Source organism: Littorina saxatilis, linkage group LG2, assembly GCF_037325665.1.
Source record: "Littorina saxatilis isolate snail1 linkage group LG2, US_GU_Lsax_2.0, whole genome shotgun sequence".
In the NCBI taxonomy this organism is placed as follows: domain Eukaryota; kingdom Metazoa; phylum Mollusca; class Gastropoda; order Littorinimorpha; family Littorinidae; genus Littorina; species Littorina saxatilis.
Genome location: NC_090246.1, coordinates 76985885 through 77008669, shown reverse-complemented (window position 1 = coordinate 77008669; position 22785 = coordinate 76985885). Strand labels below are relative to the sequence as shown.

Sequence of the window (22785 nt, the reverse complement as noted above, 5' to 3'; positions counted from 1 at the left end):
CCGTTTATAGCAGAATGGTTCGCAGATAACTCTTAAGGAACTTTTTAAACCATGTGAAACGTTGTGATAGGTATTATGCGTTCAGTCAAAATCATGTTCACCCCCGTGTAGCAGAATGGTTCGGATCAGAGCGGAATCAATGGGTTGAAAGTGTCAGGGCGAATACTGTGTACGTGTGGACAGAGTGTAAAGCGAGACAAGCCAATCGCCGTCATTGTCTGTTTTCACTCAGCACGAAATAAAGTGCGAGGTGTGATTTCAAAGCAATACACTGCAGATAAACACGTGAGATGACTAGATCTCTCCCTAACTCTCTTTGGATTAGTCTCAAGGAGAGTCGACACAGATTTTACCCAAATATCATTCGTTTGAAAAATGATTATGCTTTCTTGGATGAAATCTAGTGATTTTTGTTTTGTACGGCTTAAGGTTTTTGTTTTGTTGTTGTTCATCGTCTAATCTTTATAATTAGTTATATACAATCAAAACCATTAATATTGCTAGTCGGAGGGGAAGATTAAGACATAACCAACAAATCTGCGGTACCGTCAAGTATAAAATTAAGTTCAATCAACTGCGTATGTCTACCTTATAACATGCAAGTCATTGTGCAGTGGTCTGGCGTCTCGAGATAATTCCCCCCCCCCCCCTCCCTCATGGGATTACACGGATATGGTAATAGCCATTTTAAACTATCAGCGGTAGACTTTCCCTTCGCAAAACTAAGATAAATAATTCATTCATTTGGGGGTAGGGGTTGAGCAAAGCGAGTAAGCATGGGATTAGTTAACCCTGTTGTGTATTTTTCCCCCCGATGATTGGATCAAAGGGAATATTTGCTTTGTGAAAGATCTGTGTGCAAACGGTGTTGTTCTGACCGGTGCAAGCTAACACCATGTATTGACTATAGGCCCATTGCAGAAACTCAAGTTAACAACAGCATTTCTACTCGGCGCGCGCGGTATGAGAATCACGGGTCGTAACTCTCTGGAATTGGTCATCCGCCGCCATGTTGGATGCCTTGCACGATCTCTGACAGTGCTTGAGCGTTGGGTGGCGACTCGACAAAAGTGAAAATGACACGTTGTGTGGCCAAAAACTGCAGTCAGCAGGCACACTTTAGGATCCCTTAAGTTGTTTACCATCAGGGTGACAACTGGAAGGAAGTTACTGAGCGGAGAAGACGATTATAACTGGTTATTTTTTGCTGAGTGCAGTGCGCTAATCAACAATTGTGCCTTTAGAGTGAACACTGTGATAGGATGCTTTGAAAATTATACTTTGCAGTAGTTACCTGAGCGGAATTGTACCTCATTTGCCTGTCTTGAGAGCTTTATCTTGTGAATGTTGGTGCACTGTCTGCATGGTAATTTGAGATAAAGAATAAATAAATGAATATAATAATGTATTCTTGCTTTACTTTTTATATTTAGTCAAGTTTTGACTAAATATTTTAACATCGAGAGGGAATCGAAACGAGGGTCGTGGTGTATGTGCGTGTGTGTGTCTGTGTGTCTGTGTGTGTGTGTGTGTGTGTGTGTAGAGCGATTCAGACTAAACTACTGGACCGATCTTTATGAAATTTGACATGAGAGTTCCTGGGTATGAAATCCCCGAACGTTTTTTTCATTTTTTTGATAAATGTCTTTGATGACGTCATATCCGGCTTTTCGTGAAAGTTGAGGCGGCACTGTCACGCCCTCATTTTTCAACCAAATTGGTTGAAATTTTGGTCAAGTAATCTTCGACAAAGCCCGGACTTCGGTATTGCATTTCAGCTTGGTGGCTTAAAAATTAATTAATGACTTTGCTCATTAAAAATCTGAAAATTGTAAAATAAAATAAAAATCTTATTCTCCATCATTTGCTGATTCCAAAAACATATAAATATGTTATATTTGGATTAAAAACAAGCTCTGAAAATTAAATATATAAAAATTATTATCAAAATTAAATTGTCGAAATCAATTTAAAAACACTTTCATCTTATTCCTTGTCGGTTCCTGATTCCAAAAACATATAGATATGATATGTTTGGATTAAAAACACGCTCAGAAAGTTAAAACAAAGAGAGGTACAGAAAAGCGTGCTATCCTTCTTAGCGCAACTACTACCCCGCTCTTCTTGTCAATTTCACTGCCTTTGCCATGAGCGGTGGACTGACGATGCTACGAGTATACGGTCTTGCTGAAAAATGGCATTGCGTTCAGTTTCATTCTGTGAGTTCGACAGCTACTTGACTAAATTGTATTTTCGCCTTACGCGACTTGTTATGTTGTGCTGTTGTGATAAAAAGGCAGATCCCCTTTGGACTCATGCATGCACAGTTTTCTTCATTTTGTCTGCATACACAGTGAAATATGCAAAAAGAACAAGAGTGCAATGAAGAAAACTAACAAAGACGGCATCCAATATGGCGGCGCGAAGAGAGTATGAGCGGAGTTGTGCCCCTTATGGCTAAAGCTAGCTGATCCATTTGATAACGTCACGCCGAGTAAGAAGAATGAATTGGACCTATAGGACAGGTCTGAAAACCAGTTACAGAAGAAGCAGCGCGATCCGCAAATGACTATATTTTATGTCATTACACCCCCAGTATAGGGGTGAGTATAGGTCCAATTCATTCTTCTTACTCGGCGTGACGTTATCAAATGGATCGGCTAGCTGTAGCCCGAAGGCGGGGCACAACTCCGCTCATACTCTCTTCGCGCCGCCATATTGGATGCCGTCTTTGTTAGTTTTCTTCATTGCACTCTTGTTCTTTTTGCGTATTTCACTGTGTATGCAGACAGGGAAAGGCGCGAGCGCCGTAACCAACAGCGAAAACGGCCACACGACCACTCAGCGAACCGAAACAGAATCCCTAAGCTGCCTAAACGACAATAGTCAATTTATTGTCCCGAACCTACAACCCGGTCTGCCCTCGGGCGGACCACCCTCATCTTCCAAAAAGGGATGAATTGTCTCGTTGCTAAACCAAACAAACAACTATTACACCCTCCCTCCAATGAACCTGTACGCATAGTACACATACGGGGAATATAACCCGTTAATATACGACCACAGTACATTTAGTACAATACATCCTAGTACACACCATGGAGGAAAAATCCCACCATAAATCATACATAAATGATTATCTTTATTGTTTTTCTTCTTGTGAATAAACACAAGAAAGAAATGGGCTGAACAAACAAATACACGAATCACCGAGCCTTATATAAGCCTCAGTCACTGTGAGGACATTTGGGTAATAAACCACCAGTACGTGCAAGTACATCCTAAAAAGGGAAATGAATAATAGTCATCTATAAATGATTATTCTCAATTGAGAATCAAAATAATGAGGATATGGGTTTGAATAGTTGTCCCCTGACGAGGCTACCTTTCAGTTTCCCCAGAACACCTCTCTAAAACCACAAAGAAGCTATCCTAGCAATTTGAAACTGTAAATATTGCCGAAAAGTACTACAATTGGGAGAGGTACTTAGGGATCTCTGGGCTGCCTACTGCATTTGCCGGGTTTGGCAGACCCTTGATTTTTACCCCCTATGCCACACAACGTGTCATTTTCACTTTTGTCGAGTCGCCACCCAACGCTCAAGCACTGTCAGAGATCGTGCAAGGCATCCAACATGGCGGCGGATGACCAATTCCAGAGAGTTACGACCCGTGATTCCCATACCGCGCGCGCCGAGTAGAAATGCTGTTGATAACTTGAGTTTCTGCAATGGGCCTATATAGGTTTCACTGGATGTGTTTGTTTGTTTGTGTGTTTGTGTGTTTGTGTTCGCATATAGATCTCAAGAATGAACGGACCGATCGTCACCAAACTTGGTGAACAGGTTCTATACATTCCTGAGACGGTCCTTACAAAAATTGGGACCAGTCAAACACACGGTTAGGGAGTTATTGGTGGATTAAGATTCTACAAGGACTTATAGAGGGACATCTTAATGGTCAAAGGGAAATAACCATTCTCACTCAGTCACTGCCACCAACTGAGAAGGTTATTTCCCTTTGACGGGGGTGTTTTTCCTACCTCGGAGGAATTTCTTGTTTTTTTAGAATTCAGGAATTAACTCATTTGATTTAAGCGACCTAATTTTGTATGCTAATTACAAGTAGAATTCGTTTCGAACAGTGATCGTTTTCACTTCTGAAAAATCAAATATAATTGTTGGTTTGAAAGAGGACAGCGGTATAATAAATGTTAGCAAGTGAAGTGATCACAGAAATACGATTGCACTTCATTGACTCTAGCGCCTGTACCCATAGCTCACCGAATAATTCATCGTCAATAGTACAAGGCCGAAATGACTCTCAGGGAGCAAATCGCTAGGCGACCGGCATAACGCTGTGTACTTTAAGCTGGATCGCCCACCCGTGTATGTTGAGAACCTGAGAATGAACTAACTAGCTTATTGACAACCTGACCATGCAGTTGCATTAAACTGATTTAGTTTTGACCTGATCTGCTGAGTTAAAATGTTTTAATCGCAATTCAGGTATTCGAGAACAGGTGCCAGAGACATCAGATTTAGCTGGCAGAGGACCCTCCCTACGGGATTGCGACGAGTCATTCTGTGATACGTGCTGTCGCAGGTTGCTGACAGTGACAAAGAAGTCGGCTGCCGCAACGATGCTCAAGTCTACGGTGGTGCTATCGGCAGTATTTCTGCTAGGTAGGTGAATATTGCTTTGAAAGTTGACTGCATCCCTCTCTCTCTCTCTCTCTCTCTCTCTCTCTCTCTCTCTCTCTCTCTCTCTCTCTCTCTCTCTCTCTCTCTCTCTCTCTCTCTCTCTCTCTCTCTTCTGTACTTCTGTGCATTATCGATGAGCCTATTGAAAAGATATAGTGTTTAACTTATTATTGTGAACAAAAGACACTATATGTTGCTAAACGTTGTGACAAGATTTTCTATTGTTCCTAGTATTCATGGACCGGATGAAAATAGCAATACATGCTTTACTGCAATTACTGTCTCTGTCTCTGTTTGTCTGTCTGTTTGTCTGTCTGTCTGTCTGTCTCTGTCTATCTGTCTACGTCTGTCTGTCTGTCTGTCTGTCTGTCTCTCTTTCTCTGTCTATCTGTCTACGTCTGTCTGTCTGTCTGTCTGTCTGTCTGTCTCTCTTTCTCTCTCTCTCTCTCTCTCTCTCTCTTTATAATTGTAAATTGTATTGTAGTTAACTTAACTTCTATTTCTTCTTGTTATTAATTGAGTTACCCTCAATGGGCGAGGGCCGGATGAAAAAACCCATGTTTACATTGCTTATTCTGTTACCCTCGAAACATAAAGTTCAATTCAATTTCAATTCAATTCTCTCTCTTTTCCTGTGAATTTAATTTCTGCTAAAAAAAAAATTGTAACGTGTGAATCAACTTTTTCTCTGAAATATTAGAGCTTACAAACGGAGATGTCTTATTTTACAATCTTAATAAAATTCTACGTATTTATTTAAGGTAAAACCGGCACGGGTGGCCTGGTGGTAAGGCGTCCGCCCCGTGATCGGGAGGTCGTGGGTTCGAACCCCGGCCGGGTCATACCTAAGACTTTAAAATTGGCAATCTAGTGGCTGCTCCGCCTGGCGTCTGGCATTATGGGATTAGTGCTAGGACTGGTTGGTCCGGTGTCAGAATAATGTGACTGGGTGAGACATGAAGCCTGTGCTGCGACTTCTGTCTTGTGTGTTGCGCACGTTATATGTCAAAGCAGCACCGCCCTGATATGGCCCTTCGTGGTCGGCTGGGCGTTAAGCAAACAAACAAACAAACACAAATTTAAGGTAAAGGTATAGATAAAATAAAAAATTTAAACATAACAATATCAATGAATGAATCAATCAAACAATCAATAAATCAACACATAGACAAATGAATAATAAAATAAATCCATAAGTACATAAAAGGAAAAACAAATTAATAAAGAAATGAAGAAATAAGTTATTCAACAAATGCCTAGAGAAAATAAATCAAATGTTAACCTGTTATTTAAACAAAAATTATTCCTTAAATTTACATTTTTATTTACTAATTACTTTTATTACTTTCGCCTAACTCTTCCTTTTTACATTTTAGTCAAGTTTTGACTAATTTTTACTTTTCCTAATATCTTAACTTACTACCATTATATTACATTTACATTTTTTTCTCCAAAACAAAACGTCAAAAAATTAATAAAATGACACAAAATATGTTATACCAATTTACAAAACCAACATATAAATGAAATATAAATCAATCGTGAATAACTTCAAAACAATTATTAATTAATCTATCTTTTAACTACCAATAACCGACAAATGTAACCAGTTTGCTTTGACAAAGAAACCGAATTAAAACACGGGTTTAAGCAAATACATTGGTGAATAAAATTCAAAGAAGGCAGTTAGTTGCTCCCATTTTCATCAATGTTAAAGCCCCACTCCGCCTCACATGAATTTTACAGAACGATGGAATCTTTTACGAAATAAGCAATTCTAACCTTATGGAACACACTTGCAATAGCATTTAACAGCATTAAATGACACAGTTCGTTTGAATGGCTATTTAGCATGCGTAAACCACACACCAGTTCTCGTGGTTTATTCAGCCCCCGAGCCATCGTGGCCCCGTGTGACCCACTTTCCTTTTTTTACAGACGTGATGCATTTAGTAGTCAGTTTGTGGTTTCAATGCGTCTCTGTATCTGCAATAGCACGTTATTATGAAGCTTTGAATATAAATTGCAACACACAAATGTGAGTGACACGAACTGAGCGGCGGAGGTTGACTTCAAAGAAACTAGCGATATGCAGAACATTCGTCTGCTTGAACAAAAGTAAGATGCAGCTCATGAGATGTGATATTAGCACTGTCGCTGCAGTACTTATTTTAGAATAATAATCGGTCTACACAGGCACAGCAACAAACAATATCAAATGTTTGGAAATCTCAGTCGACTGGCATTCCAAAAAGAAAGAGGGAAAGTTGCATGGTTTTCGGTAGCTTACTTCCCCGCCATCAAGTCAAAAGAGCTGCATCTTTACACTTACCATTCAACTGACACGACCTTGCATGACCTGCATCCGGGCTCCTGTTTATCCAACTTTCAAAACTTCGAATTGCACTGATCTTGTCTTCTTCTTCTGCGTTCGTGGGCTGAAACTCCCACGTACACTCGTGGGTTTTTTGCACGAGTGGAATTTTACGTGTATGACCGTTTTTTACCCCGCCATTTAGGCAGCCATACGCCGTTTTCGGAGGAAGCATGCTGGGTATTTTCGTGTTTCTATAACCCACCGAACTCTGACATGGATTACATGATCTTTCTCGTGCGCACTTGGTCTTGTGCTTGGGTGTACACACGGGGGTGTTCGGACACCGAGGAGAGTCTGCACACAAAGTTGACTGAGAAATAAATCTCTCGCCGAACGTGGGGACGAACTCACGCTGACAGCGGCCAACTGGATACAAATCCAGCGCGCTACCGACTGAGCTACATCCCCGCCCCTGATCTTGTCTTGATGAGAACAGAATTCTTTTATGATTTAAGAATGCTTGTCTCACACGCTGTCAATTCATTATTTAGATTTTAGAAGTTAGGTCTTGCGCCAAAACGAGGCTTCCGATTCCCTTTATAGTACATCCTTTTATAACTGCGCGAAATAAATTCTTTGAACATTTCTCATTCTCAACGGAAAGCAGCCAGGACGTTCCCGAGCGGTAAGCGTTCAAATGGAAGTATGTTTGTACCATATGTAAAAACTCGGGGAGCTCAGTGATCAGAAACAGATGGTTTACTGGAGGCGGAGGGTGGCTTTAAACAGAGCCCTCCTTGGAGTAGCGGACAATTATTCCTTTTAACAGGAACGTTGGACAAAGTGTGTTACGATCGAACTACATCGATTTCCAAACCATTTGCGCAAAAACAATGTAAAATTGTGTATTTATTTTAGGATAGGTTTCAAGAGTAAACCTTCCTTTACAAGAACACACCAAAAACTGGGGGTTAGTTGATAAAAACAACCCAGGTAACTCAAAGAATATCCCGGGCCGTCCAAAGTGTCACACTTCCACACACCACTTCAAGCCGACAAGCTTGTAATTTTTTCTTTTTATTTGCGTACAGCAGTCACTTCATATAGCATAACCGTATTCGTTATCTCTCTGAGTTATTTTCTTCATGCAAAACCAATTGTTCATTGTCAAACATTGAGACAGACCAAGACAATTTTGATCAAACTGAGGTGGTTTCCCTCTGACCCCGTACTCGCACAGCATCAAATAGATATACATAATTATATCAGACACTTTAAATCTGTCACACAACCTTATTGTATCACTATTACAATAACATGATCACACATAAGACTTCCAATCAAACTCTATCGAGGTTTCAAACACTTCTTCTTCTTCTTCTTCGTTCATGGGCTTAGACTCCCACGTTCACTCATGTTTTAAGCACGAGTGGATTTTTACGTGTATGACCGTTTTTACCCCGCCATTCAGGCAGCATACGCCGATTTCGGGGGAGGCATGCTGGGTATTTTCATGTTTCTATAACCCACCGAACTCTGACATGGATTACAGGATCTTTTCCGTGCGCACTTGGTCTTGTGCTTGCGTGTACACACGAAGGGGGTTAAGTCACTAGCAGGTCTGCACATAAGTTGACCTGGGAGATCGGAAAAATCTCCACTCTTAACCCACCAGGCGGCAGCGACCGGGATTCGAACTCACGACCTCCCGATTAGGAGGCCGACGTCTTACCACTGCGCCACTGCGCCCGTCGGTTTCAAACACTCAAAAAAGACTTGCTCTTGTTTTATAAGAGGCCCATGAGCGTTAATTCCCTCTGAAAAAGAAATAATATTTCAAGCGGTGTCCCGTATCTAAATTTGCTAATACACATTTTTCCAGTCAAAATTAAATTAGTAAGATACTGATACATGTCATGTGTTAAACCATCCTTTTCGCGCACACCAATGAGCACATCTGTTACATCTAAACCAATTGCTATGTTATATCGAGCGAAGAACAAAGTTTCAACATGTTTCCACAGTGAATGAAGTTTACTGCAGTGAAGAAAAGGTGTTCAATATAATCCATTTGATCTGTACAGAATCGTCATTGATCATTATTTACGAGTCCCATTTATAAGAGAAGAATATTGATAGGGTATATATTGTGCAGTTTCTTCCTTTGTAGTTCTTTTAATCTGCTCTCTGCCGTGTTTTTGTGTGCAATGAGCCAAACTTTTTCATCAATTTCAATAACAAATTTGTTCAACCAAAATCGAACACAGCAGTGTTGACTATTATTTCATATCTGTCATACAATTTCGAAATTCTCTCGCTTTAAAAGTAATTCTATCAATAAAATACAATTGTGAAAATACTTCACTGACAGAATAAACATAATTGGCCTTATTCCTTTCACAACGTGAGAGTGCGGAATAATTAACAGTGTACCGTAAATACAGCTCTGGGGATGTCAAGGGATCAGGTCATTTGGAATTTTGTTACGTTAAGGGATTAGGTCATTTGGAATTTTGATACGTTAAGGGATTAGGTCATTTGGAATTTTGATACGTTCAGGGATTAGGTCATTTAGAAATTTGATGCGTGGAAGGATCAGGTCGTTTGGAAGTTTGACACGTCAAGGTGCCAGGTCATATAGAATGTAGCTGCGTCAAGGGAGCAGTTTATTAAAAATTTGATGCGTCAAGGGACTATGTATTTTAGATTTTGTTGCGTCCGAGGATTAGCTAGGTTATTCAGAATGTGATGCGTCTTGGGTCCAGCCTTAGGTCATACGTACACAGGCAGCAATCCAATCCATTCAAGTAAGAATGAGTTTCAAGGAAATACATAACGCCGGGGGTCTAGGTGGCCACCTAGGGGCAACTCCCCCAGAAACTAAAGCATTTTGGCCTTGTAAATATGAATTTAACACCCTCTGGTGGAAGAGAACTTGTGCATGTAAAGCAAAACACCCTTTTGTCCCTCTCATCGGGGTTAAACTAGAAAACATGTTAGTTAAGGGCAGAATATACAGGTCTGCGCAGTTTCAGCGGCACAGACGACGCACTGCATATTATTGATGCTGCGATAGGGATTATGACGAGTACTTGGCCTGTTTTCCTTTCACGCAATGTGTAGCGGGCTGAAATAATCTGCAGTGCGTCGTCTGTCCTGATGAAGTTATAGCGCCAGGCCTTACGAGCTTGTTAACGGCCTATCGAACTTTGCTTTGCACCTGCAGTCGCCAGGCACATTTACAGTTCACATTTAAATGCACTAGAAATCGCGGAGATTTGGATTGCTTGGCACATGACTCCTAGCAGCAGGCCTACTGCGAGATGAAACGGATGAACCTTGATGACATTTGATTGAAGTGGCACAAAGAAAAGCACAAGTCTTATTCAGTCGTGATTATTTGTTTATACTTCATGAAAGCATAAAGGACACAGCGCTTTTTTTTTTACATTTAGTCAAGTTTTGACTAAATGTTTTAACATAGAGGGGGAATCGAGACGAGGGTCGTGGTGTATGTGTGTGTGTGTGTGTGTGTGTGTGTGTGTGTGTGTGTGTGTGTGTGTGTGTGTATGTGTGTGTGTGTGTGTGTGTGTGTGTGTCTGTGCGTGTATGTGTGTAGAGCGATTCAGACCAAACTACTGGACCGATCTTTATGAAATGTGACATGAGAGTTCCTGGGAATGATATCCCCAGACGTTTTTTTCTTTTTTTCGATAAATACTTTTGATGACGTCATATCCGGCTTTTTGTAAAAGTTGAGGCGGCACTGTCACACCTTCATTTTTCAATCAAATTGATTGAAATTTTTGTAAAGCAATCTTCGACAAAGGCCGGACTTTGGTATTGCATTTCAGCTTGGTGGCTTAAAAATTAATTATGACTTTGGTCATTACAAATCTGAAAATTGTAATAATTTTTTTTATTTTATATAAAACGATCCAAATTTACGTTTATCTTATTCTACATCATTTTCTGATTCCAAAAACATATAAATGTGTTGTATTTAGATTAAAAACAAGCTCTGAAAATTAAGAATATAAAAATTATGATCAAAATTAAATTTCCGAAATCGATTTAAAAACAATTTCATCTTATTCCTTGTCGGTTCTTGATTCCAAAAACATATAGATATGATATGTTTGGATTAAAAACACGCTCAGAAAGTTAAAACGAAGAGAGGTACAGAAAAGCGTGCTATGCAGCACAGCGAAACCACTACCGCGCTGAACAGGCTCGTCAGTTTCACTCCGTTATGCACAAGCGGCGGACAATGGTCATTGTGAAAAAATGCAGTGCGTTCAGTTTCATTCTGTGAGTTCCACAGCTTGACTAAATGTAGTAATTTCGCCTTACGCGACTTGTTTATTCGTTGCAGGGCCAGCAACATTTCATATCAGGAGCGTTGTGCCTCTCGTCTGTGTAAACGAGGCACCGCGGTTCCAGTGCGGTTAGCCAATAGACGATGTTCGGAAATAAGTCTGTTGGGTTCGTATGAGTGAATACCCTTGCTTTTAGTGATACAAATAATCCACACGAGCTCCTTGTCAACGTGTTTCAGACACAACCCATCGCTAGTGCCCGGCCAATAGATAGATTAACAGCTATTGTATTTTCAGCGTAGCACTGAATAGGGTCCGATATTTAGACGAGACAAGTATAATGCCGACGAGTCGAAAACGAGTCGCATTATACTTGTTCGAGTCTAAATATCGGACCCTATTGCTACGCTGAAAATACAATAGCGATTATATAGCTGTTCTGACCTTTATTTGTTGTTCCAAACTTACAAAATGACAGTTTTTGCGTCGATGCGTTGATCTCAGGTTTTGATAGCAGACGCCGTTTCTTATGCGCATTAGTTTTGCGCAGGCGCCACACTGACTTTGGAAAAAAACTCGATTTGACAACACAGCTGTTAAACAGCTTTTTATTAGTTCAACAAAAAGAAGTTTGAGTTTTTAAATTTTGAACAAGACTACTTATGAAGAAGACCAAAACACAACATCAACGGAAAACTAGAAACAACTGAAGAACTAGGATGCAACAAGGGGAGAAAAAGAGAACAGCTAATCCGTACAAAGCGAGCAGACGGCAGCGACGTTTCCAGTTTGGGTGAATGGCATTTATACTTGTCTCGTCATGAAGCGAATTTTTCAACCTCAGTTATAAACGACTACATGAATGTTAGTGCCATGGGTTGTACATCAATACTTCAGAGGGGAAGTGGGGTATTTAGTGTGGAGTTACGAGATAAGAAAAGCCGAATGCGAAAATTTGTGTCAGTCGGCAACTGTGAACTAAGCTCACAGGCACACAAAAACGGCTGTTCCGTTGTACTCCCCTGTTTGTACTACATCTTTCGACTTTGGGCATTTTGTGGTGTTTAGGGACAGAACATAATAGGTTTAGTCCTGTTTCATCGGGAAGTTAGCAGAAAAGGGTATGCTATCGACATTTGTAAAGCTGAAAAACATTCCCGAGAAGAATTTCAAGTTGTCAGTGAGTTTGATTCCTTTTAGAAAATAATCGCACTTTGTAGTTTAAATGTGGTTTTTCGTTCGGTAAAGTTTGGACACACAGTCTTAGCACTGTTTTGTATATATGTGAATTGTTTAGCCTGGCTCGCCTGCTGTTTACACGCGGTTACACGAAGGTTATGTTTTCTGAACAGTTTACAAGTTTGTGTTTTATCTTACAGGGATAAAACCATCTACTGTTATAAACACGAGCTTATGCAGAGTACCATAACTTATGATTTTGTTAATAAAAATGGTCTCAAGATATTTTAAGTCTTGTATTATTTGAAAGAGATAAAACCGATTAGTCTTTAAAACGCCAGCTTACGCACAGTAACACAACTTTATTTTACACAAATATTTTACTTAATCATTTTCAAGTATTTTATTCTTTGAAATAGAGAGAATCGCCTTGTGTTTTAGACGAAACCGAGGACGGGCTTGTTAGCAACTGTTGACTTAAAACAAAATGTGATTTTTGATTTTAGTATACTTCAAGGTACTCGTTATATGTTTACTGTTTATAGTTTGGGTGGGGAAACATGGCCACAGATTGATATTTTTTCAATTTGTTTAAAAGTTGGTTTAATTTACTTGTTATAAAGCCGTTTGCAAATACAGTCAAAACTGTCCACGACGCCCACCCAAGGGACCAACCAGTCGTGTTTCTTATAGACAGATGGTTGATATGGAAAGGTGAATTACCACCCAAGGGACCAACCAGTCGTGTTTCTTATAGACAGATGGTTGATATGGAAAGGTGAATTACCACCCAAGGGACCAACCAGTCGTGTTTCTTATAGACAGATGGTTGATATGGAAAGGTGAATTACCACCCACGGGACCAACCAGTCGTGTTTCTTATAGACAGATGGTTGATATGGAAAGGTGAATTACCACCCAAGGGACCAACCAGTCGTGTTTCTTATAGACAGATGGTTGATATGGAAAGGTGAATTACCACCCAAGGGACCAACCAGTCGTGTTTCTTATAGACAGATGGTTGATATGGAAAGGTGAATTACATAGGAAAGACATTCGTCGGGGTTTCTTTGAGGTGGTTGTAATGGGCAGGTGGTCGTTATCAAGAGGTGGACGTCAGAGAAGGTTCGACTGTTTTTCTGAACTCCTTACTGTCGACAGTGTGCGCGGTGCAACCTGGCCAGGGGTTTACGACTAGCGATGAGACGTCACTGAGGACGGCCCTGTTCGCCACTGCTGGGTACGATGTCTCCGTGCGTCCCAACGGCTCCACCACTGTCAGTCTCAGCCTGGTGCCAACCTCACTCAACAATATTGTAAGTCATCCATCCATCCATCCACCCATCCATCTATCCTTCCATCTATGCATCCTTCCATCCGTCCGTCCATCCATCCATCCATCCATCCCACCCACCCACCTACCTACCCATCCATCCATCCATCCATCCATCCGCCCACCGACCCATCCATCCACCCACCCACCCACCTATTTATCCACAGACTGAGTGATTATGATCTGCACTAGATCTTCAGTGACGCCCCGATGGCTATGACGGAATTACAGAGGATATTTTAGAATAACAGAGGGTATTTGAGACTGGCGAGCCTGCTCGAAGCGCTCAATAATTGCTAGTGGTCACGGAAGGACCATGCACACACTCTGATCGCACTGCGGATCGATATTACTGGTCCCGCGTGTACACCTAGAGTGAATTCGGCTTCCCTTTTCTGAGTATTCAGTGACAAGTACCTGAAGCTGAAGCAAACAAAGAGTTTGTCTTCATTAGATAAGCACACGCGAAATAATACATAACGTCTGACATTGACGGACGGATGGACGGACACAGCCAACTATACCAGGCGCAAAACAATAACTTACCACCCTTTTTTTAACGTTCGAACGTCTTGCTCTTTGACATGCCAGAACATTACTGGCATTTAATATGGTGGAATAAAATGAGTTGAGTCAGTCATATAATTATGTGATTGCGTTTCTACAGAAATTCACTAAAACGTGTTTTTATTTTATTTCATACTTATCTTTTGCTTCTTTTTAAGTAAGATCTTCGCATTGTAAAAATGGATATTTGGGTATCTTACCTCGATATATGTGCACGTCATACCTCAGCGGAATATCTTAAAACAGCAAAAACTGCAATAAACGAACACAGTCATGCTGATTTTCGAAAATTAAAATAACAAATAAGAGAACCTGTCGTTCGATTGCCTGTTTGGATGTGAACAAATAGAAAAGTTACCTTTTTTGTTTGTTTAGTAAGTGTTGGACGAACTCAAACAGATGTGTTGAAAAACAAACAAACAGACTAGAACAGTTTGCACAAAACCAATTAATACGCGTACACTACGCTGTTGAAAAGAAGCCCCGATGCCAAAGCTATTAACGTCATTGCTCTGCTTTGACACCCTAACTCCTGAGATATGAGAGGGGAAATACATTGCACAATTATATTTGATTGTGATAGATATAAAGACTAATGCCCTTTATTTAGATTGTATCTGTAATTTCATTATATTATAAGATGAAAGCACTGTGGGTCAGTGTTAAAGGCATATGTACTCGATGACTATACACGCTAATTGCTTTACCAACAGCTGGAGACATGCTAAATTAAGTTCCCTGCAAAATATTGTGGTGTAGGACCCCTTCAATGTTGAGATATGTTCATCTTCATTTTGATCTGGATCGTCCTATTTATAGATTTGGCAACACATGTAACGTTGATGCAAGGGAGCTAACACCGCGGCTTTGTTGACATCCTCACTTTTTCAGAGGCTAGAACAAGCTGTAATGCATGTATTATGGTCCGCGCATGGACTGACATATCGTCATTATATGGTCTTATGGTGCGTTTGACATCGATTATGGGCAAACTACACTTTGTAAACACGGGAGCGCGTACATATGCCTTTAATGGTAATATGATAGGTGTGCTTGTCATTATAATATGTGAACCTATGTGTTTTATGTGTTGTTGTCCTATCAGTGACCCCCCGCGGGTAAGGGGGAAGAATTTACCCGATGCTCCCCAGCATAGCGTAAGAGGCGACTAACGGATTCTGTTTCTTCTTTTACCCTTGTTAAGTGTTTCTTGTATAGAATATAGTCAATTTTTGTAAAGATTTTAGTCAAGCAGTATGTAAGAAATGTTAAGTCCTTTGTACTGGAAACTTGCATTCTCCCAGTAAGGTAATATATTGTACTACGTTGCAAGCCCCTGGAGCAAATTTTTGATTAGTGCTTTTGTGAACGAGAACCAATTGACAAGTGGCTCTATCCCATCTTCCCCCTGACAAGTTGCTCTATCCCATCTCGCGATATAACCTTCGTGGTTGAAAACGACGTTAAACACCAAATAAAGAAAGAAAAGAAAGTCCTATCAGTTAATGTCCTAATAATTCTTATGAAATGTCCGTTATAATCGTCTACGGGCAGGATGGGTGTGTCAAAGAACATTTTCCATTTTAATGGGATATTTTAATGGACAATAAAGTGTTGTTATTGTTATTGTTATTGTTAATGAATGAAGCCGAGCTTTGTCTGCGTACACAAGAAAGCCTTTTGCTTGCAGGATATCAAGGCACAGACCATGTCCATCTCAGGTTGGTGGGATATGGTGAGTTCGAGCAGATACAACAGTACACATGTACATCACTACTTCATTCACTATCCGTAACGTATACTGCATGCACACATGAAACACAGTTTAAAAGTTATGGTACATCAGGAATTTGTGCAGGAATTAGTACTGGTTTGCTTCCTTGTTTGTTTGTAAATGTGTCCTTGTCTTTCATTTTTTTTCTGTTTTTGTTGTTGATTTTTTCCTTTAGGCAAACTCCAGAATGACATTGACTATAAAGCGTGAGTGAGAGAGAGAGAGAGAGAGAGAGAGAGAGAGAGAGAGAGAGAGAGAGAGAGAGAGAGAGAGAGAGAGAGAGAGAGAGAGAGAGAGAGAGAGAGAGAGAGAAAGAGAGAGAGAGAGAGAGAGAGAGAGAAAGAGAGAGAGAGAGAGAGAGAGAGAAAGAGAGAATTTCTTCCTTTAGGCAAACTCCAGAATGACATTGACTATAAAGGGTGAGAGAGAGAGGGAGAGAGAGAGAGAGAGAGAGAGAGAGAGAGAGAGAGAGAGAGAGAGAGAGAGAGAGAGAGAGAGAGAGAGAGAGAAAGAGAGAGAGAGAGAGACGCAGACGCAGACGCAGACGCAGATAGTTTATTCAATAGGCCATAGCCCCTTATGAAGGGGTGTGAACAAACGGTTCACATTGCATATAAATTAAACTCAACAGGTGCACACAAAAAAGGTACAACATAATAATCGCACAACACATACATTACACGGCATTTAACTAGGAGGTTACAACATCTCTTAATTTAAAGGCTTTATACAAATACAGGGATACATTTCGGACAACAGTTTCTTGAGGTGATGCTAAAAGCAAGCTGAGTCGGAAAATGCTTGGGTTCTTATAATATTTAAATGGGATCAAATTTTCTCTTAATTTGTTATAGTATGGACAACACAAAACAAAATGGACTTCATCTTCTTGGTTTTGTTTACAAAGAGGACACATCAAATCATCGGCATTATGTTTTCTATATCGGTAAGCATGCACTGCAATTTCTGAAATGCCGAATCGAAACCTGGTCATAATAAACTTTAAATGCCTATCCATATTCGACAAAAGATAGGGTTTAATGTCATGTACAGTACAAAATGTCCGATAAACAGCAAATCTATCACTATTTTGTATATGATAATCCCACTCTTGCCATCTGCAATCGACCAACCTTTCCCTAAAAACACGCAAAAAATATTTTTTATTAACAACGCCCTGATTCCACCACACAAAACCAAAACCGTACTCATACAATTTACAACGGACACCTGAGGCCCAGTTCGTTTTACCACTTTCATCCATTTTATACAACATTTCATAGGATTTACGAGGAAGTCTGTGCGCCTCCATCTTTAACAATTTCAACCAGTAGCTAATGCATCTTAAAATAGAATTCAAATATATCGGATATCTGTTTGTCTCGCCATATACAAGATCATTAGGTGTTCGCATTCGAACTCCTAAGAACTTCTTCAGTGCAAATAAATGGACTTTTTCACACTGCAGAGCAGCCTTATCCAGTCCCCATATCTCAGCACCATACTGTACTATTGGTTGTACTTGGGAATCAAACAACTTCAAAAAAACATTCAAACTATTATTATTAAGCACAGATAATCTTTGTATAATACACATCAGAGCATTTTTGGCCCGGCTTGAGAGATCGCAACAGGCAGCAGTAAAACTAAGTCGAGTTGAAAACAATATTCCTAAATACTTATACACGTTTACAACAGGTAATATATCACCCCCATAATTATGTCCATCTTTCCCTTGCACTCAAATATCCACCCTTCCTAAACACAATAATGTTACTTTTACTCATGTTTACCTTTAAATGAAGAGAAGACACTGTCCTGCGTAAATTATTTAACTGAGTCTGTAGACCCACAACTGTCTCTGATAACAACAATAAATCATCAGCAAGCAAAAGAATAAACAATTCCAAGAGAGAGAGAGAGAGAGAGAGAGAGAGAGAGAGAGAGAGAGAGAGAGAGAGAGAGAGAGAGAGAGAGAGAGAGAGAGAGAGAGAGAGAGAGAGAGAGAGAGAGAGAGTGAGAGAGAGAGAGAGAGAGAGAGAGAGAGAGAGAGAGAGAAAAAAAAGAAGAAGACGGAGACAAAGAGAACGAGAGATGTAATATGATTCCTATTTGTCTGTGGATAGACTTGGGAAGATGAGCGACTGACATGGGCACCTAGTAGCTATGCCAACATTGCAGAGACACACGTCTTTCAGGACGAAGTCTGGACTCCCACCATCGTCGTATATAATTCGTGAGTTCTTGATCGTTGTTGAATTAATTCTGTTTACAGAATGAAGAAATTGTTACTAATGCAATCAATTCAGCGCACATTAACATTTCCCCACAAAACAACCAGGCTGATATATTTGGTATTGCATTGTGGCAAGATGCTCTTCCGCAGAATCTTATGGTGGAACTTTGGAAGCGACCTGAGGGCCTTTTGTTTCTTAGGTATTATCCTTTGGATCAACTTCCAACACAATCTCGTGCTGCGCGTGTTTCAGGGTGAACAACCTGGCGGCCATAGACGAGGACACCATCCCGTTGAGGATCTTGTCCACAGGCACGCTGCAATGGAGTCCCCCCGGCATACTGTTGGTCAGCTGTAGCACTGATATCCGCTTCTTCCCCTTCGACAGTCAGACCTGCAGCGTCTCGGTGAGCGAAGAACTCGTAAATGCAGCCAATACGTAGTCTGTTCTGAAAGTCCTCAGAATCTCATATTATCGCACAGTTCGTCGTTACTTTGATCACGCCATTTTCTCGAATGATCCTTCCAGAGCTGCGATACACTTTGAGAATCTATAGAAATACCGTTCAAACACTTCGGCGCGAGTGTTTTTGCGGTTACCCTCTATGACCCTCTCTAACTCTCGGACAGCAGCATCCGGGCTCTTGTACATGAGAATCTGAATCAAATGAGGCACAACGCTAGTTGGCACTCTAAAATACATACGACATGTGCCACAAGAATTGCACCTTAGAGAATAACAAGCATTGAAATGAATAAGCGACTTTTATTCCAATGTTGTTCATTCCAATGCTTTTTATTCTCTCAGATGACAGGAGATTGGTTCTGCACAATTCTCACTTTCTCTTGTCTGGTGGTATGCGTTTTGAGCAATGACTTACCTATATTTCTCAGATTATACATTAATCGCACATCTTTTTGCTGAGTTGTATTCGGAAAGTGCTCGAAAAATATGTAGAAATTTGTGTGTAAATACTTGCAAAATCATGATTTAATTACAGCCTGTCAATCAGGTTTTATTGCTGGTAATTTGGCTGTTTATCAGTTAGTGAGTATCTATGATGATTTTTGTAATGCAGTTGATAAAAACATTATGTCACAGGCAATTATATTTGATGTATTCAAAGCTTTTGATACAGTTTGGCATCGTGGTCTGCTCCACAAGCTTGAGGCGATTGGTATAAGAGGTCCCGTGCTTGTTTGGTTCGAGAATTACTTGAGCTATCGCAAGCAAGCAGTTGTATTGAAAGGAACCAAATCAAGTTATGTTACACATTCTGCTGGTGTCAAGGGTTCTCTCTTAGGACCTTTACTATTCCTCATTTATATCGAGTATCTAAAAAGCTCACTGTTGTCCACTTGTCACTTGAAATCGTTATAAAGGTAAAGACGTTTGGCTACACGATACAAGAACTCGTACTGGAGGCAGACGCGGATGATTTGGACCTGAGCTACTACAGCAAAAACGGGGAGTGGAATCTGCTTGATGCCTGGACCAGCAATGTCGATTTTCGTAATTACTCACAGGTGAGTTGCGTTTGGGAAAAATAAAAACCAACACCCTCTGTTTTTCCTCCCTCTTCGACTTCGACTCCGACTCACACGCAAGTCATCCAAATAAAAACTAAAAGACACACGCACGCATTCAAGCACGCACGCACGTACGCACGCGTGTCCGCACACACGCACATACACACATGCACGCACACGCGCACACACACACACACACACACACACACACACACACACACACACACACACACACTTTTTTGTTCCCTGCACGTTAGGGAAGGGAAATATTCAGAAGCATCATCCCTTAACGAAACCAACTTCTTTGGTGAAAATTTCTTTGTTGATAAAATGATATTTTGATTGCCGCATTACATGGCCCACACCTCTCCGTAACGTCCTCACTTCCAGCTGACCAGGCAAAGGCTTGCTTACAGAGAAGTCCCGGAGTGCTGCCACGAACGTCACATCGTGGTCTGTTGACTCGTCGTCTCGTTAGAATAACATGGACACATTTGTGCATTACTCACGCTTTCGGGGTCAAGAGTGTACATCCGAGGTACTAAGTATGTACGCCCAGTGCTCAGTGCATGTATAAGCCGTGTTGTATACAGAGGTGCTCAGTGGGCACTTTGGTCGTTTTGTATCTAATTTTGAAAGAGCAAAACTGTGCAAGGAAAAGCCAGCAAATGAACGCAAGAAAGCATAGGATGCAAGTTAACAGACGAATGAAGTGTCATTAAAAAATCAAATCATTATAGATATACCTTTTTGTTTTACATAATTATCGAGTACTTGTCTAAGTCCTTTCTCTTTTCGACCCCTCCAGGTAACATTTTACTTCAAGTTTGAGAGGAAGCCTGACTACCACACCCCCCACACCCCTTTTCGTTTTACATAATTATCCAGTACTCGTCTAAGTCTTTTCTCTTTTCGACCCCTCCAGGTAACATTTTACTTCAAGTACAAGAGGAAGCCCGCCTACTATGGGCTGAATCTGATCATGCCGGTGATGATGATGGCAGTGTTAGGCCTGTTCATCTTCGTGCTGCCTGCAGAGTCCGGGGAGAAGATGGGATTTAGTCTGACTGTCATGCTGACCTTTGTCGTCCTCATGACAATCCTGGGCAGCCAGATGCCCACCACGGCTGACCACACCTCTGTATTTGGTCAGTGCTTGTAGGACTGCAATGTGTGTGTTTGTGTGTTTGTGTGTGTGTGTGTGTGTGTGTGTGTGTGTGTAGGGCCTATGTGTGAGGGGTGTGTGTGTGTGCGTAAGTGCGTACGTTTGTGGGTGTATGTGTGAGTTTGCTCGCGCGTTCATATATATATATATATATGTATGTGTGTGTGTGTGTGTGTGTGTGCGTATGTGTGTGTGTGTATATGTGTGTGTGTGTGTGTGTGTGTGCGTGTGAGAGAGAGAAAGAGACGGAGAGAGAGAGAGACAGAGAGAGAGACAGAGAGAGAGAGAGAGACAGAGAGAGAGACAGACAGAGAGACAGACAGACAGACAGACAGACAGACAGACAGACAGACAGAAGGACAGGGGAGGGAGGGGGAGTGCGTGCGAGGCCTTTTGTTTTAAGCCTTACCTATTCTTTTCTTTATCCTCAGAGGTGTACGTGATTCTGGTGCTGACGCTGTGCAGTATGTCCGTGGTGTTCAGCATAATCTCCCTGAATCTGTACTTCCGCGAGGTCGACCAGCCCGTCCCGAAAAGATATCGTGACGTCACCAGGTTCGTCGTGCGCCTCCTTTGCAAAGAGGAATATTACAAGAAGCAAACGTTTTCGACACCAGTCACGAAGCTGGGTTCAGCGTCATTGACAGACCTTCGGCCGTCCACACGCCAAAGATCAGAAGTACCGGAGGATGCGCACGACGAACAGGAAGTGACGTGGAAGATGATGTCACACGTCTTGGACGCTTTCCTTCTCCGGGCCTACATTGCGGTTACTGCGCTCGTGACTTTGATTACCTTTTGCAACATGCTTGCAGGTTAACGCGGTGCGGAGGTTACTCTTCTTGCATTTTGCATTAGAGGGTCACTCAAAGTGGACTAATCTTAACAAATGTCAGTGTCTCCGGTTCCCTTATTTTTTTCCACCTGAACCTAAAATTTGTTTTGACTCTTAAAAGGTATGCATAAGTTGAAATTGCATAAACAAACACAAAACTAGTGTCATAGCATTCTTTGTTTTTTCTAAATTCAAAAATATAACGGTATGTTATGCTTGAACTGAAAGTGTGCAAAACAAGAAACAAAGTCTGTTTTTATGAAAATTAGGATCACTGTTGGTATGATACCGACATCGGTTCAGACAGCTAACCTGTCTCGGTCGATAGGTTTTGATCAGCCAGGAGTGAGTCCAGTCGAAGTGTGTGTGTCTATGGTATGTTTTCGTCTATAGGCGAAGTAAATATACCTGTATGATGTCTAAAGTTGCTATCGTGTTACCCTCTTTTTGACGATCATTCGGAAAACAGTTATTTTGAGAGAACAAATTTGAACTGTTGTTCGTAGATTTGCTGAAAACTAATTAAGCTGACGGGAAACTTTTGTCACCCATTGTTGCCTTGAACAGCTTGTGTGTGTGTGTGTGTGTGTGTGTGTGTGTGTGTGTGTGTGTGTGTGTGTGTGTGCTTGTGTGTGTGTGTGTGTGTGTGTGTGTGTGTGTGTGTGTGTGTGTGTGTGTGTGTGTGTGTGTGTCATGAAGTGGTATATGGAATTAGAGTTATTTTTTACTCGTGCGTGTTCTGCCCTATCTAACTCCTTTCATTCTAATTCAATACACTCCACACACAGAATTTGGAGGATACAGACTTATTAATTGATCCTCACAAA

At 41.0% G+C, this 22785-nt stretch overlaps 1 protein-coding gene across 1 annotated transcript; it reads left to right on the top strand.

Annotated features, from left to right (window-relative positions):
- Nucleotides 1-4258: 4258 nt before the first annotated feature.
- On the top strand, nt 4259-22488 carry LOC138959762 (acetylcholine receptor subunit beta-type lev-1-like). The gene is made up of 8 exons (XM_070331371.1): nt 4259-4685; nt 13680-13834; nt 16109-16153; nt 18319-18428; nt 18682-18835; nt 19812-19955; nt 20884-21106; nt 21555-22488. The coding sequence occupies exons 1-8, from the start codon at nt 4643-4645 to the stop codon at nt 21941-21943; spliced, it is 1263 nt and encodes a 420-aa protein (XP_070187472.1). The 5' UTR covers nt 4259-4642; the 3' UTR covers nt 21944-22488.
- The last annotated feature ends 297 nt before the right edge of the window (nt 22489-22785 follow it).

What these genes read in the sequence shown, in the direction of transcription:
- LOC138959762 (XM_070331371.1), top strand. Translation starts at nt 4,643, where the DNA reads ATGCTCAAGTCTACGGTGGTGCTATCGGCAGTATTTCTGCTAG. An exon ending in ATCGGCAGTATTTCTGCTAG is followed by an intron (nt 4,686 to 13,679) that starts GTAGGTGAATAT and finishes TACTGTCGACAG; the next exon opens with TGTGCGCGGTGCAACCTGGC. An exon ending in TGACCACACCTCTGTATTTG is followed by an intron (nt 21,107 to 21,554) that starts GTCAGTGCTTGT and finishes CTTTATCCTCAG; the next exon opens with AGGTGTACGTGATTCTGGTG.